The 23822-nt window shown below is 38.7% G+C and overlaps 1 protein-coding gene across 1 annotated transcript in view; it reads left to right on the top strand.

Moving 5' to 3' along the window:
- The window catches only part of CFAP58 (cilia and flagella associated protein 58), a 131962-nt gene that overhangs the window by 20679 nt on the left and 87461 nt on the right, over nucleotides 1-23822 (top strand). The window contains exons 2-8 of the mRNA XM_023532722.1: nucleotides 7269-7550; nucleotides 9631-9779; nucleotides 12348-12504; nucleotides 13418-13612; nucleotides 16108-16245; nucleotides 18203-18362; nucleotides 21780-21862. Coding sequence (XP_023388490.1) covers nucleotides 7269-7550; nucleotides 9631-9779; nucleotides 12348-12504; nucleotides 13418-13612; nucleotides 16108-16245; nucleotides 18203-18362; nucleotides 21780-21862 — 1164 coding nt within the window. The remainder of the gene's footprint in view (nucleotides 1-7268; nucleotides 7551-9630; nucleotides 9780-12347; nucleotides 12505-13417; nucleotides 13613-16107; nucleotides 16246-18202; nucleotides 18363-21779; nucleotides 21863-23822) is intronic.

Here is a 23822-nt window from a genome sequence, read left to right as displayed (position 1 = left end):
AAGGGTCCTATCTCCAAACAGTCAGATTCTGAAGTACTGGGGGTTAGGGTTTCAACATGTGAATTTTAGGGGGACACTATCAGCCCATAACACCAGGGGAGACAAAGGCTGAACAAGACATACATGATCCTTGTCCTCTTGTCGTTTGATAGTCTGGTAGAGAAGACAGATATTAAATGACCATTTCCATGAACACATAATTATTTCCATCGTGGGAAGGTCTAAGAAGTAGAACACGTGGTACTTGAAAAGGAAGTCTCGTGTTGGGGGGTTGGTCAGGAAAAGTCTCCTTGAAGAAGTGAGAAATGTAGAAAGGATGGAGAGGCGTCAGCCAGGTGAGGAGGGAGGGTGGGGCATTCTAGACAGAGAGATCAGCATTTGTGAATTCTAAGTAGTGTGAAAGAACATGACATATACGAGGAATTGAATCGAGTGTGACAAGGAGTGAGTGGCAGAAAAGTCACCAGAAGGTCAGAAGGATCAGATTACACAGGATAGTATATCTTGACATCTTCATTTCAGTGCTTCCTACATCCTGCCTTGGACTGTTTAAACATTTTTTTTTTGTAGGGGAGGGATGGCATGAATGTTTTGCTTCTCCTTCTGTTCCTTTGGGAAGAGGTGCTTTCAATTCCTTTATATCCTTCACAGTGTGCAGCATAGGGCTGAGAATACAGCAGGTGCTCAATAAATAAATTAAGTGGGTGTAGTGAGAAATAAGATTGAGAAAAGCACTTTTATTTGTATAAATAAGAAGCTGACCTAATCTTGGTTGGGTGTTATTCCTAGAGGCTCTAACAGGTGAGGACTTTTGGTAGCATGATGCCACCTAGTGCTCCTTCGTATTACAACAACACAGGGGAGCGGGGTGGTGGGTATTCTTCAGTAATTTGAAAAATTAGAAATGGAGCATTTTATTTCATCAACATAAATTAGTGTATTCAACCACCTATGTGCTCATCCATGTTGATGTCTACCTGAATCTCTTTTCTGTGAGCTGAACATCTCAAGTTCCTTTCAACTTCCTGTGATTCCCTGATTTCCCATGTTTGGGTCTTTCTTTCCCCACCTTGTAATTCTCTCAGGTATCAGTGTCTAGATTCCCTGAGCACTCATTATGATCTCTGTTGATATGGCATGTTTTAAATGATACCATCATCTCGTGTTAGAATTAATTGTAGTTTTTTCTTCCTTCCTTTCCTTCAATGCGAAGGGCAGTGACTTTGCCTTAGTCATCTCTGTGGTTCCTGTGCCAGCCTGTGCCTGCTCTGTAGCAGGTCCTTAAAAAAGTGTTTTTTGAATTGAGTTATTATCACCGTGGCAGATCACCTGCTTGTGCAATGGTTTGTTAAAAGATTCCTAGGAAATGAGAAGACACAGAGCCCCACAATTGATACTAGTACTTGATATGGGTGGCCAAGGTCCTCTAGGTCATTCTCTGATGTTATATGCTTTCAAGGAATGTTATGGAGTGTCTCTAGATCATGGTGCTCCCACAGCTGGTGGTCCCAGTGTGTAGTCAGGTTTCCGGTAAATGTACTCAGCAGCCTGAGTTGTGATGCCTGTCCCATCTCCACCTCATTTCTATTAGTTTGGCTTACAGTTCAGTTCAGACTGCTTCCTCAGTTTCAGCTGCTCCCTCTCCCACCACGTGCATGCCATTATGCCTCAGCCATATTTTGTTGTCCACCAGATAGACTGTCTCAGTTCATGAACGATTTATCATTTTATAAATGTTAATTTCCCCAAATTTATTCATAAATTCGATGAAATTCCAATTAAAATTTCTCATGAGGAACTTGAAAAACATCCTGAAAATTATATGGGATGATAGAGGTTCATGAATAGCTAATGTAATTTGGATAGAAGTAGGGATGGAGGCCTTGCCTACCAATCATGATGACTGGCTACAGAACTCTAGTAAAAAAATCTGTGGTACTGGCACAGAAACAAACCAGAGTGGTCAGAACAGACCCATGTATATTTAGGAACCAAGATGTTGAAAAGTTTTCTCATTCCATCAAGAAAAATAAAATCAGATCCTTATCTCACACCATATATAAAGGTGAACTCCAGAAGGATTGGAGAACTCAGTGTGAAAAGTAAAACTATGCTAATATAATATAACTATGCTAATATAATAAAAGAAGATGACAGAGGATACCTGAGAATACCTTTATGACCTTGGGTTGAGGACTTCTTAAATCATTTTGAAAAACATAAAAAATTTAAAAATGAAGGGTTACAAAATCAAGGATTACTGTTCTACAAAGGACATTGCAGGCAGTTTCCAGTCTTCAAAAGTAGATTAATGTCCAGACTTTACAGAGACCTCTTGCAAATCAAAAAGAAAAAGATCAATAGAAAACTAGGCAAAGGCTATAAATAGACAATTCACAAATAGGGACCCCAGGTGGTTTATGAATGCATAAAGAAATGCTCAATTTCACTAGTAGTTAGAAAAATGCAAATTAAAACAGAAATGTGTTGACGCTATTAGATGATATTGACAGAAATTTAAAAATTGGCTAATTAGATGTCAGTATTTGTAAAGCACTTAGAATAGTATCTGACATTTGTTAAACACCAAGTGTTTATAAATAAATAACCACATGCTTGCAAGAATGAGAGTGGAGGAAAGAAACCCTTACACTATGCACTGGAGTGTAGTGTAGGGCTGCAGTTCTAGCGTACCATCTAGCAGTATTTGGTGAAGTTAAGTACCCAGGGTTTCCATCATGCTACTAGACACCTTTGTGTTATTAGAAAGTAGAATCCACCACTGGGCAGATGGATTTGAAATAGGTGTAAACTCTAGGTAGTCACAGCCTTCTAGATTCATTTTTGACTAGAGAACAGAGCTTTTGAGAGAAAAAAGGAGATATTTTTCTCCAGTAGGGCACATGACAGAAGAAAGAGAGTAGGGACTCTTTTTCAGCGCCCCCCCCCCCCCGGCCTCCAGGCTGGGTGTCTTTGTGCAGGACAAGCTGCATAACCAAATGCAATAGCCCCATGCATCCTCTTTGACTTTAAGAATCTCTCTCCTAGGCATGTATTTTAGAGGAATTTGAACACAGGTCTATAACGAACCATAGGCAGGGTGATCACCGCTGCAGTGACGGTGCTTTTGGAGATGTGGAGGCCGCCTTGGTATTCATCACTTGGGGATGGAAGTGAAATGTATGGATGTCCCATACAGGACAGTATGCAGCAATCAGAAGAGACAAACTGGGATTACAATACCAACTGCAACAGCAATAGGTCCTGAAAAAGAATCCTGAGTTAAAAAAAAATTAGAAAATAAGATGATCCCTGAAGTCCAATACTATTATTAAACATTAAAAAAATGCACTAGTAAAAATGCTATGCATTTTTCAAAAATACATACTCAAGCACAGTAGCATGAATGCCAATGGGGCTGATGATGAGTGGATGTGGGGATGGGGCTAAAGGGGAAAAAATGAAACGAGAGGGGTCTTAAAATGTTTCACAAACCGAGGAGTTTAATTACTCCCGCTTACTGTACCCGAAGTTTAAAGGGTGTGGAGGCGAAGCGGGAGGAGGAGAGAGAGGGAGGAGAAGAAAGGGTCTTGGGAGAGGAGCCCCCATGCTAGGCAGATTTTCAGGATGTGGCTCCAAATACATTTTGCCGGGGTGCCTTGAGCTCTGCGCCCTGTTTTTCTCACCACTAGTGAACAAACCCTTTGAAGGCAGGACCTGTGTTTTTTCTACCTTTGTTTTCCCTGCCGGTGTCTTGCACAGTAACTGCTTCGTAAGGAACAGAACTGACTCTAACTGAGATCATTTCTGGTTCCCTGGAACGAGTCGCTTTGTCACAGAGGGCAGAGGATGGCTGCCGGTCCTTCCCTTATCCAGAATCGTCTGATCCACATTTCCTTGTAAGCGTTAGTCTTTGGCTCTCCTTTGCCAGCTTCCTGGTCTCCTCCATCATCTCTTTCTCAGTTGCCTCTTCTCATTTGCTCTCCTTTGTTTTTGGTGTTTCTAACTTCTGCGCACACCTTGGGACTCCGCCCAGCCTCTCGGGGCACCGCCCTCTTATTTTCTCGGTCCCGCCCCATTCAGGACATTTGCATATTCCTCCAAGGAACTTCTTCTGGGTGAGGCCTCAGGGGCTCCTCCCACTTCGAACGTAAGCAAGCGCCCTTACAGGGCGTGTCGGTTGCCAGGCGACGGGAGGACGCGCCGAGCGCAGAGTTTCGGCCCCCGGCGGGGAATAGAAATAACGTGGCGCTGTTTTAGACGCTGGGGGCAGTGCACAGCCCCTTCCTCAGACTCCGGCCCAGTTTCTGCGATCTCCACAGCAGCCTCTGAGGCCACCCCTAGAGAGCGTCAGGATGGCCGAGGTCAGGAGTCAGCGCCCTTCTCTCTGTCGCCTCTCGTTCGACCCCTTCCCATCGTCCTTCTCCTATCGACTTGTCCTCTGTCATAACCACTGATTCCAGTATTTTCCCCCATCAACATCCTAAGCCCACCTGCAGCCTAACCTCACCCCACTGCCCCAGTTGGCTCTGGCTCATTACCTTAGTCATTCCTTTGATTGGGAGCATACCCCCGAGCCCTACTATTAAATTGGCTATGTGCTAGCCGTTAGAAAGTTCATGACAGGCACCCACTCCTAGATTTTGAGCCGTAAGGTGATACCACAAGAGAGATACACATGGGCATATTGATGTCTCACTGACTGGGGGGACCTACAAGAAGGCTTCATAGACATCCACTGTTACCCCTGTTCACTGACCCTTGCCTGCCTGTCACACCATGATTCTCTGTCAACTGTTCACCTGCTTTGACACATCTTCAGTAAGCCCTTCAGCCTATCACCACTGCCCTTTGTTACTGACCACTGTGTTACAATCTTTAGCCTCCATGCACACTCCCCCACATTGTAGTACACCCCATCTTCATCCTCATTGATGAGGGGTCATTTTTGCTACCCTTTAAAGATCCCCTGTCTGTCCATTAGCACCCTCATTTATAACTTGGACATCGGGTCCCCGTTATCACTTGCCATTCACAGTCCCCATCCACCATGATCCTACTCATATCCTTCAAGGCCTCATCAGAGCTCTCCCCCATTTCACTCATGATCAGCTACATAATGTGTGGGCTCAATAAAAAATGAAAATTTAGAGCCCCATTCTTAAAAATTATTGAGTTTCAAGATTTGACAACGGAACACTAAACTGACTGGGGGATGCGGTGCGTCTGAGCAAGGGGCCCTGTGCAACTGCGTAGGTCACATACCTATGAGGCCAGCCCTGGTCCCAGCTCCTGTCACCTCCATCATGCCCCCCACCCCTATTCCAGTTGCTTTTCTTGTCCCCTCTATACGATTCACATCCCCTCATCATTTTGTCTCTTCCGTACCCAGTCTTCTAGTCTCCCCTTCTAAACTATATCTTCCTCTAGTCAACAGCTTCCTTTCTTTATTATACAATCCCTTTCGTACCCTCTATCTTCCTTACTTCCCCAGCTCCATCACTCTCCTGTCTCTCTTATCTCCATACTGCTGGAGCCATTTTGCTTATCCCCAGTACCTACACTCATTCATGTCTCCTTTCCTCCTATTTCTTCCTCCTATTTCTTCTAATTTTTCTCCTTTGACCCCATCATTTGCTTTTGAGTATTTCCTCCTATTCTCTTCCACTAGTCATCTTGATTTATGTCATTCTTCCTCATTTTCTGTAATAAGCCCTAGATACCAATACTATGAAATAATTATTTCCTAATCTCCCTTCCTTTTCACTATCTCCCCTTATTTCTTCCCTCTTTTTCTTGTCACTTGATTTCAGCAAACTTTTTTCACCTCTGCTTTCATAAGTCTTCATTTTCCAATCTGGCCTCGTTTTTCACTGCAACTCTCTTTTCCTTTTTCCTTTTCCTTCTCCCCACTGATTGGTATCCATAGCACCCAGAACAGTGCCTGGCAGATAATAAACACTCAATAGATAGGTGTTGAATGAAGGAGCATCACAGTTCCTCTCTGATTAGTTCATGTTGAAACCATGCTGCTGAAACAGATATGGTTATATGCTGTAATAGTGTACATACTGACTGGTTATTGGTCACAGCTAAGAGATAATTTTTGCTTTGCTTTTAATAGTAATATATTTTAAAATAGCAATATGAATAAATCTCTTCTGTTCATAAAAGTTTCTTTAAAACTTTTCTTTCTTTGATATTTTTCCATTTCTGTGCTAAGTGCCAGGTATATAGGGAAATCCTGGTCTGCCAACAAATCATTAGGCTGGTGTCAAATGTTGACGTTAATACCGTTTACAGGGATGGAACCGAGAACATTGCCGTGATATATTTTTCTGTGTGCTCATGTTTAGCATCAACAAGGGGAAAGCTCAGAGCAACAGCAGCTCCATATTTCCTTAATGTAATTTTTCTTTCTTTGTGGAATTGCTCTATTGTGATCTTTGCAATAATCTGCTTTTAGTCAGGAAGAAAACTTCTGGTGAATTTAACATTAGTACTAACATTGTTACACGAAATGTTATAGATATGCTTGTGACTTGACATCTATATTAAGATGTGGACTCTGTTTGGCTTGCATGTCATCTTCAGAAATTTTATACCTACAGCACCTGGTCTTCCTAGGTGGGCTTATATTTTTAAATAATTTGTTGTCCAGCTAAACATGGAAAGCAAATGTGGAAAAAGGCCCATGAGCATTGCACAGGGAGCATTTCAATATACTTATGGAGATGACCTAGCCTAATTTTCTTATGGAATAAAAATGATGGAACACCTATTCCATATTTCAGATGGGTTTCACTGTGAGTATATGTGATATTGTAATATGTTCACCAAGATGTTCTTAAGTCTGACCTCAACATGGCATGGGTTCCCTCTGCAATCCTGATACAGTAAGAAGTAGGATGAAATGAAAAGAGATCAGGGCTTGGAATAATCATAACAGCTATCAGAATTTATTGAGCACCTACTATTTGTCAAGCACTTGGCTAAGTGTTTAACATGAATTTTCCCATTTGATCTAATCCGTAACAACACCATGTAATAGGATGTGTGTGTGTGTGTGTGTGTGTGTGTGTGTGTGTGTGTGTGTGAACTTCATATAGTTGTTCTCTTCCTATCCTATAGTCTTCAAATTTCTGCTTGTCAGCGGATTTTATTCTGCTTGTATGAAGGTCTTTTATTCATGGATATTAACAGTAATTCCTGAATGGTAATGGTGTAAATATTGCAATGCTCATTCCCATGCCTGCTCTTCTGTACAGGAAAAGGGTGATAAAACAGTGCTGGAAGAAACTGCATTCGAAGAAATCGAAAGGGATTTTCAGGAGGTTCTCAATGAACTTTCAGGAGACAAAAGCCTGGAGAGATTTAGGACTGAATATGAGAAGCTTCATGCTATCATGAAAAAGTCTTATGACAATGAAAAGCGTCTGATGGCCAAATGCAGAGAGCTAAATGCAGAGATTGTGGTTAATTCTGCAAAGGTCGCCACTGCTCTGAAGCTGTCTCAGGATGATCAGACCACCATTGCATCCCTGAAGAAGGTCAGTGATCTAGAAACAGGACCAGTGGAGAGCTGCCATAAATGCATCTTGTATTTAAAACATCATCCTTTCATTATTTTGGCAGCTTTGGGCTGGTAGTAAATGAGTTAGTAAGTAAAAATTTACATGATTTATATATTCATTAAACCTAGGGCATAATGTTCAATTTCAAAGAAAATAATTAGCCTGGGTAAATTTCACTATTCAGAAAATAATATAGAACTTTACTGACTTGGTTTCTAAGAAATATTGGCTTAGCAAAAAGAATTAGAGATAAGTAAGTGCAATACTGGGAATCTCAATACGTCTTGTTTTATATAAGATGAGTAGTAATTAAATATCTCATGGTGGTAGCTTGTTAAAGATATTTTCGTATTTCTACTTTTTCTACTGTTTTAGGAGAAATTGCCTTGGGAATTCCCAGATAGTAATATTCATGATATTTCTTCTTAGTATCGCTTTGCTTCTGCCTTGATCCTCCCAGTTCCTCGTAATGAGAGAACAGGGATTCAATCTAGGAGGGTTACTGGGGGAAACATAGCTTTGTTTTACACTTTATTTTTCCATCCTCAAGTGTGGTGCATTATCTTGAAGGTAAAACAAAAATGTTCCATGTTGATGTCAGGGTGATAAGAAGTTAAGACTTTTTAATTTGTAATTAAAACTCTAGTGATGAGAAATAATTCACAAACTTTTAAGATAATTTCCTTGATATCATGCAATTAAACATCAGCCAATTCAAATGAATTTCCGAGACCAGTGCAAAATATGACATTGTCTTAGAAATGACTTTTTTGAAGTATTATTTTCTCCCTATTGTCATTTTCTTCTCTTTGCTGAAAAACCAACATAAGAAGGCTTTAATTAATTTTATGAGGAAAAAACACTATTGTGAAGTTAAAAACTGGAAATGGAAGTCATAAATTGATTAAAATCTAAGTGGTGAAGTTGATTTGGACAAATCTTCATGTAATCATATTTCCATTTAAATATCCTTTATTTGTTTTACTGAAAATAGTATATATGGTTGCTATAGAAAAACGTATCCTATAAACTGACTTTTGTTTCAAATCACTGAATTATGTGTTGTAGTTACTTACCCAAGAGTCTTGTCTCTCTATTGTAACAGCATGAATTTATTTAGTTAAATTAAATACTTTCTTCCACTCATTTTATTTCTTGTCAACATGAAAGTGGAATATTTTTGCCTTAAGCTAACAGGTTTTTACCTGTATAAAGTACTCACATTCCACTCGATGAAATTTTGCAAGGAAATGAAGTGGCAGGGTAAAACTCAGGGCTGTTGCAATATTTACTGTGCTTTCTTCATTTCTTTGGATAGCTATAGTTCTCTTTTAAGTATTTATGTTAATATTCTACATTGCATTTCATAACAGTAGGGAAGCCTTAGCTGCTTGAATCATTGTTTCCATTCCCTGCTGTGGGTTTTGTTTCTCCCCTATAGGCATTTGATGAGAAAGCCTGGGTTTGAGTTTGTGAAAATGGAAATTACCAAGGCTGTTGTGTACAATTAGGTGACAACAAAGACCACTTTGCTATGAATTGTTCTAAGGCTCACATTGTCATCCAGTTGTTCACTTGGAACCTGAGAACAAAATACACTTTTTATTTGGAATCTATCAAGAACTTCACATTTTTGGCTTGGATCCAAGATCATTCCTTATGTGATAAAGCTTATTTAAAAAAATAAATATCTGGACTTGGAAAGCACATAGACTTTCACTTTTAATTTTGTAAATCTATCTTAACGTTTTTATTAGAAATATCTTCCTAGTTACAGCAGCTCTTGCAGTATGTGAATCTCGTAGTCACACTCATCTACAGGAGAAAAAATATCCTTTCCAATACCCCGCCTAAAAACTGCTGTTCAGTATTGATGAGCTCATGTTGAACAATTCAGTAAGTCAATATAAATTTAATGCATAATTTGTTATATACATTCTTCTTTCCCCATAAATGACTATTATATTGTAGTTGTTTTATTATTCTGTTTGCTTGGTTTATCTTACATCTGGAACCTAGTTTGGTTTTTCTCATTGATGTCCTGTGGCCGACCTAGGAAATTGAAAAGGCTTGGAAGATGGTGGACTCAGCCTATGATAAAGAGCAGAAGGCAAAGGAGACGATTCTTGCCCTGAAAGAGGAAATAGTGAACCTAACCAAACTAGTCGAGCAAGGGTCTGGATTATCAATGGACCAGGACAGCAAGTAGGTATTGCCTTTTTGATACATGTTGGACTTGCCTTTGCAGAGGACTCCTTCAACAGGCAGCCTGGGGCTCGCCAGTGTCTCCTTTGTGATGTAAGACTCTCCTTTCTTGGTTTACCACACATTGTTTTCTGTCTATTGCCATTTTTAATTTTTAATAATCCCTTTCTCCATACTCAAGAACTGATTCATGGTTATATTAAACTTCTGGCTTTATAAGAATCAGTATTACAGTTTCAAAATGAGTAAAGGTTTTAGATTTATTTCTCTCAAACTTGTGTGGAATGGAACTGGCTGCTTTTCTGCCCAGATTTACAGCTCCTCTCATACTCCCCCTACCCCCCATGAAGTTGCATTATCATCCTTCCAACCTCTCAAGTTCTTGGCCAGAAAACAGAGTTGTGCTTCAACCCTGCCACTGCTTCCTCTCTTAAAACTTTGTCTTGTAGATTCAGTCTTCTAAACATCACTTCCATCTTTTCCTCCTCTCTATTGCCAACGCTACTTCCTTGATTTGAGCCTTTCACCCTCCGATGGATTTGGCAGTAGACTCCTAACTTGTCTCCCTGCCTTCAAGAAGACATCTTCCTTCTCTATATCTCCACATACCAAATTTATGATCCTGAAACATATACCTGCATGCTTCCATCTCCAGCATAAACACCTTTGATAGCTACTCATTCCCAAAGGATAAAGTCCAAAGTCTTGAACATGTCTTTCAGGGCTCTTCATAGATCTGCCCCAGTCAGCCTTAGTAGACTCGTGTCTAGAACACCACACTTACTCATGCCTCCATACCTTTGAACATATTGTTCTATGCTAGGAATCTTTTTTCCTCCTTATCCACATAGTAAACAACTGTCCTTCAAGATCCACCTCAAGCACCATCTTGATCTCATCACAATCAGCATCTCAGTTCCAACCTCTTCCCCAGCCCCAGACCCGATGATCAAGCGGAAGAGTCACTGTGTTCTCTGTTTCCATAGGTCGCAACATCTACCTCAAGTATGGCACTGATTACATTGTATTGAAATTATTTGTTGATGTGCTTCTGTACTAATTAGGATGTGAATTCCCTGAAGAAAGATACCTTTAACTTCCCTCTAGGAGTCTAGCACTGTTCAAGCTATACAAAACCTTGCATTAATCAGGAATGAGTATATGTTTCCTCAGGCATCTTTAACCAAATCTACCTGCTGGTTAGGTTTCTTATGCTTTCTAGGTGCATTTAGCCAATATTGAGAGATAGTTCTAAATGCAGGTATTGGGGGAAGCAATAGGAAAAACAAACAAACGATGCGATGTCCAGCATAATGAAGTCTGTTATGAAAGAAGTCAAACATAATTATAGCAACTATTGAAGAGCCATGTGAGGGAACTGATTCAGTTAGGAGGTGTTTTAATGAGAATTGGCACATGGTTGAGGAGGAGAACTGAAGAAACTATCCAGCCCAGAATTTTATCATCAACAGTGCCCTTAGGTATAGCTTCTTTCTTCACAGTAACCTTAGAATTTGAGGTTTTGTTTCTGGAGAAGAGTTTCAATGTAGTTTTGAAGGTTCATTTATCTTATATCAAAATTGTTGGTAAATAAACACCATCAAATTATTGTGTTTCCAACAGTCATTTGGTGACTGTCAACTGCAAGGGCCTCAAATGCAAGTTGTCTGCTTTCTCAGCTCTGAAGTAACTGCCTTGCTTTAGACTAATTCTGCTGCACAAGTCACATCAGATATAGCTTCTCTACTTTCAAAATGCTAATTCTGCAGAAAGTCACACCAAATTATATGTAATGGTTTTTGAAATGTGGAAGTAACTGGTTTATAATTCAGATCAACAAATATTATCACATACTCTCTGAAAACTGGCATCATGAATGATTTTCCAAATTTTGTTGTTGGAAACAATTTGTATGGGTTGGATTTCTTTGAGAAACTATATGAGTGACTGGATAGAAAAATGGCAACATGTATTATTTGCTTATGTTTATGCTTCACTTTAGACTTTATAGCTGTAATTAGAGCCCTCCAATGGATATATTAAACAAATAATTTCCTGAATTGACATATCCTTAGGGTTAATTACAAGAGTTGACAATAGCGATACAGTCTTATTGCAACAATTCAAAATAAAATGAAGGTGTGGAAACTAAAGAGTAAAAATCATTCCCCCTCACCAACTCTTCCACCCTAAATTCCACTTTTCAGAGATAATCAGTTAACAGTTTTGTGTTTATTTTTTGGATATCTCTAAAAAAATGCCTATAAAATACGCACGCGCGCGCGCACACACACACACACACACACACACACACACACACACAGAAGCTGTAATTTCTTAAATATAATGAAAAGAGTTATATTATGCATGTTATTATTGGAACTTCTTTTTCAGTGAACGACTCACAAACAGCTCCCATGTCAGGGCATAAAGATCTTTCTCTTTCACACATGAGTAGTGTTCATCCCTGACCCGAAGTTTTTCCCATGAAAATGAGCTCAGGGGAAGCTAAGAAGGACTCCCGAGCAGATGGCCGTTTAGTCTGACTCCTCTGTTCTTCTTTTTCAGTATCCGAGATTTGCTGAAGTTCAAAGAAGAAGTGACAAAGGAGCGAGACCAGCTCTTGACAGAAGTGGTGAAATTACGAGAGTCCTTAGCTCAGATCACTGAACAGCAGCAGGAAATGGAGCGATGCAGAGAAGAGGCCGAGCAGACCATCAGTCAGGTCTGCTTTGTCATGGAGGGCACGATGAAGGAACATGACTTTCTAGAAGGATGTTTCAGTCTTCCCCAGTCTCCCTTTCCATCATGTTCCTCTCTCAAATTTATCCCCACTGCCCAAATGAAGCATCCACTGTTCTGCTTGTTTTTCTGTTTTATTCTTACGAGAGCAATTTTACTTGAGTCACTCTTCTCAACATTCTCTTTCTGAGAAGTCACTAAAGTTGTGTATTGCTTTACAATTCTGGCCGAAGGAGGTGTCCTCTGTGAAGGCCAGGGTGACCTGCATCTGGGGATGGTGGAAATCATTCCCTTGACCCTTTTCCTTTGTAAGGAGGCCATCTAGCGTGACCCTTCTGAACAGTTTTATATCAAGCCAGAAGTCAAATAGGTAATATATAAGTCCCCTGTCTAGGAGAAAACATGAGACTTCTTTGAGCATGAGATAAGAGAAAGGCCTTTTATAGAATCTGGACATTGTAATAAATCTATAGTGCTTTTTTTTTTTTTTTTTTTTTAGCAATAACCAGTTCTCATGTAAAACACAATTTCATATTTAGGGTAATTGGCTACATTTTATTTAGTTCCCATTGATGGAGAATTGGATGAATTCTTTTCATTTTTAACTTCTCTAGAATTCTGGGCTTCTATATTCAACTGGGTTTTATATCATCCTTTGTGGATTTGTTCCCACCATCAGGGAGAATGTTTGGTCTCAAGGCTCTGAAAAACAATACAGAATATTCTTGAAAAGTTTGAACATCGGGGTTCAAAGATGACTGTCGTACAGGAGAAATGCTACTGCAGAGTGACCGCCCTAAAAATAAAGGGTCTGAGAGAGGGGGAAGCGTGACTGGTTGAGACTTGTCCTGGCGAGGAGTCCATCTCTTTCCTCCCTGTCCTTTCTTTGTCCATAGTTCCAACAAGAAATCCAGCAACGTCAGAACGAAACTTCCCGGGAGTCTCGGAAGAAGGAAAAACTGGAGAAAGAGCTCAGGCAGATTCAGACAGACATGGACACCAGGCAGACGGAAATTAAGGCCCTGCAGCAGTATGTGCAGAAGAGCAAGGAGGAGCTCCAGAAGCTGGAGCAGCAGCTGAAGGAGCAGAAGGTGTGCTGGGTGCAGGCTGCTCTGTGGGTCCTCGAAAAAACGAGAACGGTGTCTTTGATCACGGCCCTTTGGGGGCATTTTGAATTTTCTTTGGAAAGTAGCAAAAAAATCTCTTCACTAGAGATGTTGGTAACAAAACACTTAGCACTCTGAATGGATCTTCGAGGTAGATATGCCTCCTTTTTTTAATTTTCAGCTCCTAGAGGTTAATTAATTTATTTTTAACCTTTTATTGATGTATATTATGCCCACAGAAAAGTGTATAAGTCGCAAGTGCACAGCTCGATGAATTTTCTCCACTCGAACACATCTTGGTCACCTGCACCCAGCCCAAGAACCAGTATCCCAGAAACCCCCTTGTGGCCCTGTTCAAGTTACTTTTTCCCCTTAAAGGTCATCCCCATTCTGAATTCTAAGCAGAGATTAGTTTTGCCTATTTTTGTACTTCACAGAAATGAAACCATCCAGGATGTCCTATTTTGTGTCTCACTTCCTTTGCTCTATAATCTGCTCGTGACATTCATTTATGTTGCTGCCAGGCAGTTACGGGACTGCACTGTCCAATATGGTATTGACTGGCCACATGTGGCTATTTAAATTTAAGTTATTTAAAATTAAATAAAATTAAAAATTCAGTTCCTCGGTTGCACTAGCACCATTTCAAGTGCTCAGTAGCCACATGTGACTAGTAGATAACCTATTGGGCAGCCCAGATAGAGAACACTCCTGTCATTGTAGAAAGTCCTGTTGGACAGAACTCAATAGAGCATTCATTCTTATAGCTGTATAACATTTCATTGTGTGAACATATCATGATTTATTTTTAATAGGTTTATTTTCAAGTTTCAAGTTTAGGAAACCATACTCAGTCTTTACACATTTTAAATATGGTACTTGTTATTTATTTATTTATTTTTTTTAACATTTCGCCTGGAATAGTGGTTTAAAGCAACTCAGTAGTAATTCTAGTCTCTTTTCTCATTTCTTAAAGAAGTAATTCATGTAATCGAAAAAATTTATTTCTTGAAAATATTTTCTTGGAGGAAGTTTCCGAAGAATTGTCAAGCCATATAGCATTTTTCTATTTAAAAAATAGATATTAGAATACATTTCTTTGTCAGTAGCTTTGTTTTATATAAAGCCACACATAGATAATATATAATGTTCAGTATCCTTGAGAAAAACATGAAACTCCTTTGAACAGAAAATTTGAGAGATTTTTGGACATCACGATAAAACTATAGCGCTGTGTTTAGCAATATCCACGTCTTAGGTAAACAGTTTCATTTTTAGCATAGCTGGCTATATTTTATTTGGTCCCTATTGATAGGAAATTGGATGATTTTTTTTTTTTCATGTTTAACTCTTGCTTGCATGTAAGTCGTATAGCTGACCCTTGAACTACAAGGGTTTGAACTGCGCGGGTCCACTGAGACGCAGATTTTTACCCAATAAATATACATTTGTCCCTCCTTATCTGCTGGTTTCACATTCGCAGATTCAACAAATCGTGGATCAAAAACAGCATTTAAGATCCATGGTTGGGAATCTGCGGCTGGGAATCGCAGATGTGAAGAGCTGCCCATACTATTGTTTGGCCGTCATTTTATATAAGGTACTTTAGTGTCCGTGGATGTTGATATCCTCAGAGGTCCTGAAACCAATCCTCCAGTAGACAGCGAGGGATGACTATAGTTAAGTTTTGGGGGAATCAAGAGTTACACGTGGGTTTTCAACTGTGTGGGAGGCTTGTGCTTCTAACCCTCGCATTGTTCAAGGGTCAACTATATTTTGGAGTAAGTTCTATCCTCTCTTCTTTTCCTTCAGTCCACTTGATATCCTTTTATCTCCCCAGTTGTCTCCCAATAGAAATGGCCCCTTAAAATATAATCTCTTTTTATAAAACCTATCATCAGGGTAGGGAAGAGGAAAATCCTGCTGACACTGAAGTCAGGCAGGTAGAAGTCATTCCACACCTGTTCCATGGTTTTGACTTAAGTTAGATTAAAAGGGAGTTGTCTCTGTGTTGGTGTTGGCAAATGGTTCTGTTCCTGAAAATGTTGTAGGCATGTGAATGCAGGATTTGCTTCTGAAGATGTAGCTTCCTAGCCCCACAGCAGATAAAACTCGTTTGAATCTCTAGCTCATTTGCAATGATTATAGCAATTGTTGCGTATGCAAAGCCTGCCGAATGGCAAACAGGCATTAAAATATTTATCCACCACCTGTGAACAAGACTTCCCAAGGCTCTCGGAAAAAAAAAAAAAAAAATCCTCTCTGTGTTATTCATTAGGAGTCATTTTCCTCAGCCATTTTAACATTCATCATGTTTGAGTGCGTTAGTGCTTTCACCGGGCATAAAGAACCATTTCCACAAAGACAAGAAAGTGTGGCTGCTGTGATTGTCTCAGGAGGTTTGCGGGGCCTCCCGTGTGGATATGCAGATATTGTAATCAGATTAAAAAGCAATAACCAGCTCCTTCTGCATCTTTCAGATATTGAATGAGAGAGCTGCAAAGGAACTGGAGCAGTTTCAGATGAGAAATTCTAAACTTCAGCAAGAGAACGAACAACACAGTTTGGTTTGTGAGCAGCTATCCCAGGAAAACCAACAGAAGGCATTGGAGCTTAAAGTAAACGCCAAGTGACATATCTGTTCCCTAGCACTCCCTCCCTCATTCCCTATTAATACAAGTTTGTCGTGCAGTCAGAGCCCTTAGTTCTATAACCTATATTAGCTGTGATATATCAGAGACAGACGCAAGCCTACTGCGATTGCTTCATGCCTGGAAGCAGACAGCGTAATAACTTCCATTCTTACTTATAAAATTGCAAACCTGATTATTGATCATCTGATTATGCAAATGCTTTCTAAACTGAGCTCAGATGTTCATCTCTGTAATTCAGACTTGCAAGTAACCAGTTGCCTGGAGCTAGAAACTGTTTACATGAGCGAATAGCAAAGAAGTCAGATTATGTTTTATTACGTGTATAGAGAAGGTAGAATAGGAGGGTTGGAGGATGGACTGTTACTATTGGGTATTTATTTCCAGGATTGTAGAAGCTGGATTTTTACTCCCTCCACTGCAAATTTCAAGACAGGCCTCCTATTCTTCTCCCTTTCTTCCTTGAAGAGTGCTTGCAAATTAAGTTTGGATAACGGTTTTATACTGGGATACATATTTTATGCCTATATGAGCCACTTTATGTATATCACTAATTCTGAAAAATTGATAAACCCTACTCTGGTTATGTTAGAATACTGGGTATAAAATGAGTGACTGGTCAAGAATAATACATAGATTTGAGCAGTGAATCATACAGATTTTGCATCACGAGCCCTTTTGAGTATCAGATAAAAGCACATGCGCACACACATATGCACACGCGCACACATATGCACACGCACACACACTTATTGCACATCTTGTGTCTTGTGTTGCATGCAGTCTCAGAGGTTTCTGGGATGTTTACGAAATCTAACCATGCGGTCTGGATTAATAACTACTGAATTAGAACTTCTTATTGTTCTAATTGAGAGGGAGCCTTAAGTCAACTAATTTGGTCCCTGTAGAACCTAAGGCTGAGGAACATTTTAAGCAGTTCATAATGGTCTGACTTGAAACTATTCTTTATGAGAATGCTGCAAGATGAAGCAGAAACGAAATGACTACTTAAGCCAAAATAAGATATTAGCCCCTAAGGTGAAATTAAAGTAAAAGTACTTCTGCCGTTAATTCTCTCCTTTGATAACATGAATGGGGCACCTTGAAAGTTGATATATTTTTGTTATCAGACCCTGAAACTATGGGATTCTGCTTCTACCAATAATCTGAGGATAACATGCTCAGCTAAGTTCAGTCTCTTTATTGTCAAGAGCTGGGGATAATTGCTAACGTTTATTTGCAGAAGAATCACTAGTTGCTTTTCCAGTGAGTTCTAAGAATGGCAAAATTTGAAGAAATTAATTTGAATTTTAAAACATTCATAAAACTTCAAGTATATAGACAAAAATCTGGTGCTTTGCTAGAATTATTGCTTTGGTACATTTTGCCATTATGTAGACTTGCCCATTAATATTGCCCTGTCCACCTGTCTGTATACATACCCATAGACTAACATTCTCTGAGGAAGGAGGACCCTTTCTCTAGTGTATGTAATTGCACTACAGTGGCCATGTGGGTCCAAAAGAGTATTTGAGTATTTTATGGCATGTTAATAACCTTCTGAGAGAGATCACTTTGTGAGTCCATGAAAATTGCTAATTGAATACAGCATTTGTACACAAAATCCACACATTTATGATACACGAAACTCAGCATTCTTATCTTGTTTGATTCAGCGTTCCGTTAGTGCCTTGAGACATCAGGTTTAATCAGTCTTTTCATTATTTTTAGTTTATATAGCCACATATTTTATTCAGAGAATAGAGTTTTTCAGTTTCCCTCAAAACCAGTGTGTGTGTTGATTTAATCCAATAGAACAACTTCACACTGGCATAGGAATAATTTTATTTTATTGGTTCTGAGTTTACCATCATTCAGGCTCTGGCCTTTTATTTAGTGGTTAATTCTCTCTCACTAATTATAGGCCAAAGAGGAAGAAGTCCATCAGATGCGCCTTGACATTGGGAAGCTCAACAAAATCAGAGAGCAAATCCACAAGAAATTGCACCAGATTGAAGATCAAAAGGCAGAAGTGGAACAGAACAAGGAAACTCTAAAAAATCAGATCTTGGGATTAGAGAGAGGTAAACCAAGAAATATTTTGTGCTATAAAAAAATTCATTTATAAACATTTCATTGGAACTAGTGTCATTTGACAACCCTGGGCTTCATGCATACAAACAAAAATGCCAGATGAAATCAGCAAAACAACATTTAAACTGATAGGTAGGCAACATGGAAGGGGCATGGTTCTGAATACCTTAAAAAGTTATTCAACAGACTGTATTGGCACCATGTAAATCCAGCCCAAAATATTGCTTGGTATTTGTCAGTGGAGTAAATAATCTCTATACTGTTAGGTCTGGGTTCTACATGACTTTTAGCTTTAGTCCCGTTTCCCATAGAAGATAGGGGATAAATTAAAACGAATGTCCCCCATTGGCAGTATTTGAGACAATATTGTACCAAAAATCAGTGGGACAAAAATTAATGGCTTCTAATTTTTCTTCTGTTAGTGCTTTACCATGTGGCGAACACTTATTTTACCAGCTCTTACATCGACTTGTGGAGGAAAAACTTAAGTGCCAGGGGAGGCTGTACAGCACAGAAAAACCATTAAGAATACAAATTCTGGAATCATGTCTGCCTGGGTTCAGATTCCACCTCCATCATATTTAGCTGCTGGGGGAATGTAATAAACCAACACACATAAAGCATGTGTGGACGTTGCATAGCACATACACAGACGGCTTACTAAATGCCGTCTATTATTACCCAGATATTACTATTTATATAAGTAATAAGATAGAATACTATCTCATTCTGAAAAGAATATAATTGAAAATAGGGTATGCTAGTCAAATCTGGCATGTCAGAAAAAGCTCTGGACATGGGGACAGAGGGTCTGGGTTTGAATTCTGACTACACCAGAGTGTGAGGTAGGGACTCTGCATTCACCTCACGAAGGCTACTGTGAGTTTTAAATCATTGTATGAGGTAACATACCTAAAAGCATGAGAACATACATCGCCTCACTAAAAATTAGGTGAGATATAATCTCAAGATAAGATTATTATAAATATTTGTCATGTAAACCTTTGAGAAGCGTAAATATTTTTCCTTCTACGATGCCAGGAAAAAAATCACTTATTGAGGCACAGTTGCAGCTTATCTTGACAATTTTCCCATCCATTCATTCTTTCATTTGGAAAATTGGGTGCCTGTTATGTAAGGCATTGGCTACATGGAGGTCCCTGCCCTCAGGATGGTTACTGTCTAGCACAAGTTTATAATCTAATGTCTATAGTGACAGATATGAAGAAAAGGAACTTCTGGAGCTTGTTTTGTAACTGGCTTAGTGACTTTCAAAACACTCTCATATTTAAATTTCTGTATTTTTGATTGCAATATTTCTAAGTTTTGAGGAAAAAATATCTATTCAGTGTTGAACCCAATTCTTCATCCTTAAATCAGGTTTACAGAAGTCATCATGCTCTCTCTCTCTTCTTGTTATCTTATAGATACCGTTAACCGTTATTTCTCCTTAGGGGCCTCTTCCTTTTGATGTGCCTGATCAAAGAGTGGCATTGGACATAGTGGTTAGGAGGACGAGTCCTCCATATGTTTTTGCTATCACAAAACCCAAGAAACAAAGTGAAAAACTGCCAGAGCTAACGAGAGTTCAATAGGGTGGCGGGTTATAAAATAAATATATAGATAGTAATAGTATTTTTTTCGTTCAAAGAATCAGTTAGAATATATGATGGAAAAGCCTCTTTTAACAATAGCAACTAAAGTAATAAAATATCTATGAATAAAGTTACCAAAATATCTGCAAGACATATACATTAAAAGCGCTACAGAATTCTAGTGAGGGGACTTGAGAAATGAAGAGATATACCAAGTTCCTGAATGAGAAAACTTAATATGATAAAGATACAAATCTGTCTACATTAATCTATACATTTAATATTTCCAATAAAAATTTCAGTGAGTTATATGGCTGGGACTTGAAAACCGATTCTAGAGTTCCTCCAGAAGAATAAACATGATCACAGTCATAACATTCTGAAAAAGAAGAGGGATAAGGGAACATTTTGTCTTACCAGGTGTTTAAGTGTATTACAAAGTTTCAGCAATTAAATAGTATAGTGAAGATGTCTGAATAAACAGATCAATGAAAAAGATAGAAAAGGCCACAGAAACATCCAAGATTATCATTTAAGATAAAGGTGTTGTTTCGTACCAGTGTGCATGCAGTATAGGTTATTAAGAAAATGGTAGCATGACATTAAGCTACTTTTTGGGAGAAAAAGTTAACACCCATTGTAGAAACCATAAAGCCAAGATTGAGAAATTTAGTGAAATAAAAGCTAATTTTTTTTCTTATGTACCAAAGACAATCCATAAAGGCAAATTGACCAAAATATTGTCAGTCAAAGATTTAGTATCCTTATTATATGTAAAGAGTTCTTGCAAATCCTCAGAAAGGATAAACAATTCCTGAGAAAAATGAGCAAAGGGCAAGTGTGGCCAATTTGCAAAACAGAAATACAAATAAATGGTCATTAAGCATGAAAAAGTAGTCAACTTCCCTACTAATCAAAGAAATGTAAATGAAATACTAACATACTGGTTTTAATAATCTATCAGATTGTCAAGGATCAAAGAGAATGTTAATACCCAGTGGTGGTTTGGGTGTGGGTTTAAATTGCTATTAATTTTCTGGAGAGAAATTTGGCAATAGAAGAGAAATTTCTAATCTACTTTGATCGAGGACTTCCTCTTCTAGAGTAATAAATAAAGAAGAACTTTCACAGAATTATTGCTTATAATTACAAATAAATAAATAAAATGGAAGCAACTTAAGGGTTAAGAAGGGGGATTGGCTAAGTTATACATTTTCATATAGTAAAATATGGAGTTGTTAAAAATTCTGATGTAGATGCACATTTATAGTATAGAGAGGTAATTATTTTATGTCTGTTAATTATAAAAACAAGCTATGAAACAGTATGTATAGTATTTTCCCTTTTGATGTATATATATTTATGTGACTATATATATTTATAATTATATACACACATATATTTGCATAGGAAAAGGTCAGGAGAGTTTCATATCAAAATCCTAAGTAGACTGTGGTTGATTTGAATTTTTCTTTCTGTTTATTTTTATTTCTTTTTGTATTCCTACTTACTTATATACTCAGATTTAAAAAGAGTGAGAACTTTTTGGAGTCAGAGAACCGTGCTCCCAGTCTCAACCCTGTCAACCTCTTGTCTGCAGATCCTTGGCAGGTGGCTTAATCTCTCTAAGCTTCAGTTTCCATCTGTTTAGTGGGATAGGAAGATCTATCTGAGTTGTAATGAAGACTGGGTAACAGTTACTAAACACTTTTATAGCTATAGATGTACAAAGCAGTTTTTGTATCACTTTGTCTCTGGTAGATTCTCAGGTTAACTCTATATTTATTGTTATTTTTCTGCCTGGTGATTTAGAGGTAGAGGCTTCAAAGAAACAAGCAGAGCTTGATAAGAAAGCAATGGATGAGCTTCTGAGAGAAAGGGACATATTAAATAAGGTGAGTTCTTTACAGTAACACTAGGAAATAAATGCCTTTCTTTAGTGCTATAATATCTGCCTATAGCAGGTTATATGGGTAAAGAAAACTCTGAGGCAGACAAAAGTAGATTAGAATAAATAATAGTGCTCAGTTTTCCTCCAAGCAGCTGTTGCAGTCCAGCATTCACTGGCTGTGAATTGAAACCGCATTATCACCTGTGAGCACAAAAGAATTTTGGAGAATTATCATGTAAACTAGCAGAGGATTTCAGATTGTTTGTGGATTCTGTTTTTATTGCTGGTTGTGTTATTTGGCATCCTCAACTGCCTAAGTTGGTCGAAATTTCTGAATTTGATATCTATAATCTGCAACTTCTGCTAATCCAGAAAATAGAAATGAATGCTAATGAATTTTTAACTTTGTTAGGTATAGGGGTGGCTGATTGATGCCATAAAACCAATCTCTACTCTTTCTTCCATCTTTTCAGGATTGTTGTAGGTTTTTTTTTTTCCCAGTCCTTATTTCTCCTAGTTTTTGAGCTCAATATGGTCTAAAGCTGAGAGAAGAGTTGGGAGAGCTTGAGGCCTGGAATCTTCCATGCAAGGCAGGACCCCTCCCCCGACCCTTCCTCTCCTTGCCCCTTCCAGAGGATTCCTTCCCTTGACAGTCACTCTTAGAGATTAACTACTTTTAAAGATATAAGGTAAACTTTCCTGCTCAAGGATTTCCTCCAGGGATGAAAAAATGATCAGCCAGGTGTAGAGTGGAGAGGCTGCTTCCAGAGCAGACAGCCTGATGGCTTTCGGCCAAGACAGCTTTATCTCGTCAAAGTAGGTGTTCGTTCTGACTTTTCATTATTTCTTTAGGTTTCTCAGAATTGAACAAATGTTAACAAAGTAGATTACCCTTCGTCTTAAAGTAGACTATTTAGGAAATCTCAGGAAATAGAAAATTAGATATCTTTGCATGCAGAGCCCTCCTTAAGAAAATCATTGATTTTTTTTTGTTTTTTGCATAATCCTGGAAACTTTCTTTATTCTATAAATTTATATGTGTAAACAATATTATTGGATATAGATTTTTAATTTATTTTTAAGATATACAATATTTAGTCCATTTATATTATATATATGTGCATATATATATATGTGCGCGCGCGTGCGTGTGTGTGTATGTGTATATATATATTTTGTGCCATGATAGTACACATATCGTGTGTACGACGTTTTTACATTTACTTGTTAGGGCAGGGTATACTTTTATTTTTCTTTCCTGGCCATCGTATTCTTAGTGCCTAGCATAGTGTCCAACCTTCTGCAGGTATGCAATCAAACTTTATTGGTAATGCATTCTTTCTTACTGACTTGAAACGCCACCTTTGTTGAATGAATGAGTGACATAGTTTAGGCAGGCAGCTATGTTAATATATTTTGGTTCTTTCAGTATCATGTTGAAGTGGCGTTGTCTTTGACAGAGTACATGTTTAATTCAATACTTAAAAATAAAGTTGACCTTTTCCATTTTCTGCATTGTCACCTAGGCAAGGTTTAATGTACATTTTACCTGTTTATATTTCAGTGGTTTTCAGACCTGCCTGCAGGTCTGATTAGTTAGAGACAGGGAAGGGACTACGAGGTGTCTCACGAAACCCAAGGATGCAGCTGGGCCTCCGGAACTGATAGGAACCTGGCCTGGCATTCCCAGGATACCCAGAAAGCCCTCTTCCCACCACTAACCCTCCTGCTGAGTTTTTGCTTTATTCTCCTTTCAGTGAAGATTGTTTCACTCTGTTTCCCAGTCCATATGGCAGAAAAATGGCGATCACTAACAGCCCCCAAGTTTACATCTTATACTGAGGGGCAAAAATCTAAAGGCCCTATTTCAAAAGTCCCCGTGGGAAGGGTCAGGTGGTCCATTCAGCTGTGACCGACTCTCTTGCATGAGCATGACTGCACTGCTATTAACTGTGTTTCGGCCA

The sequence above is a fragment of the Pteropus vampyrus genome, unplaced genomic scaffold (genome assembly GCF_000151845.1).
Source record: "Pteropus vampyrus isolate Shadow unplaced genomic scaffold, Pvam_2.0 Scaffold89, whole genome shotgun sequence".
Lineage (NCBI taxonomy): Eukaryota > Metazoa > Chordata > Mammalia > Chiroptera > Pteropodidae > Pteropus > Pteropus vampyrus.
This window is presented reverse-complemented; position numbering and strand designations above follow the sequence as displayed.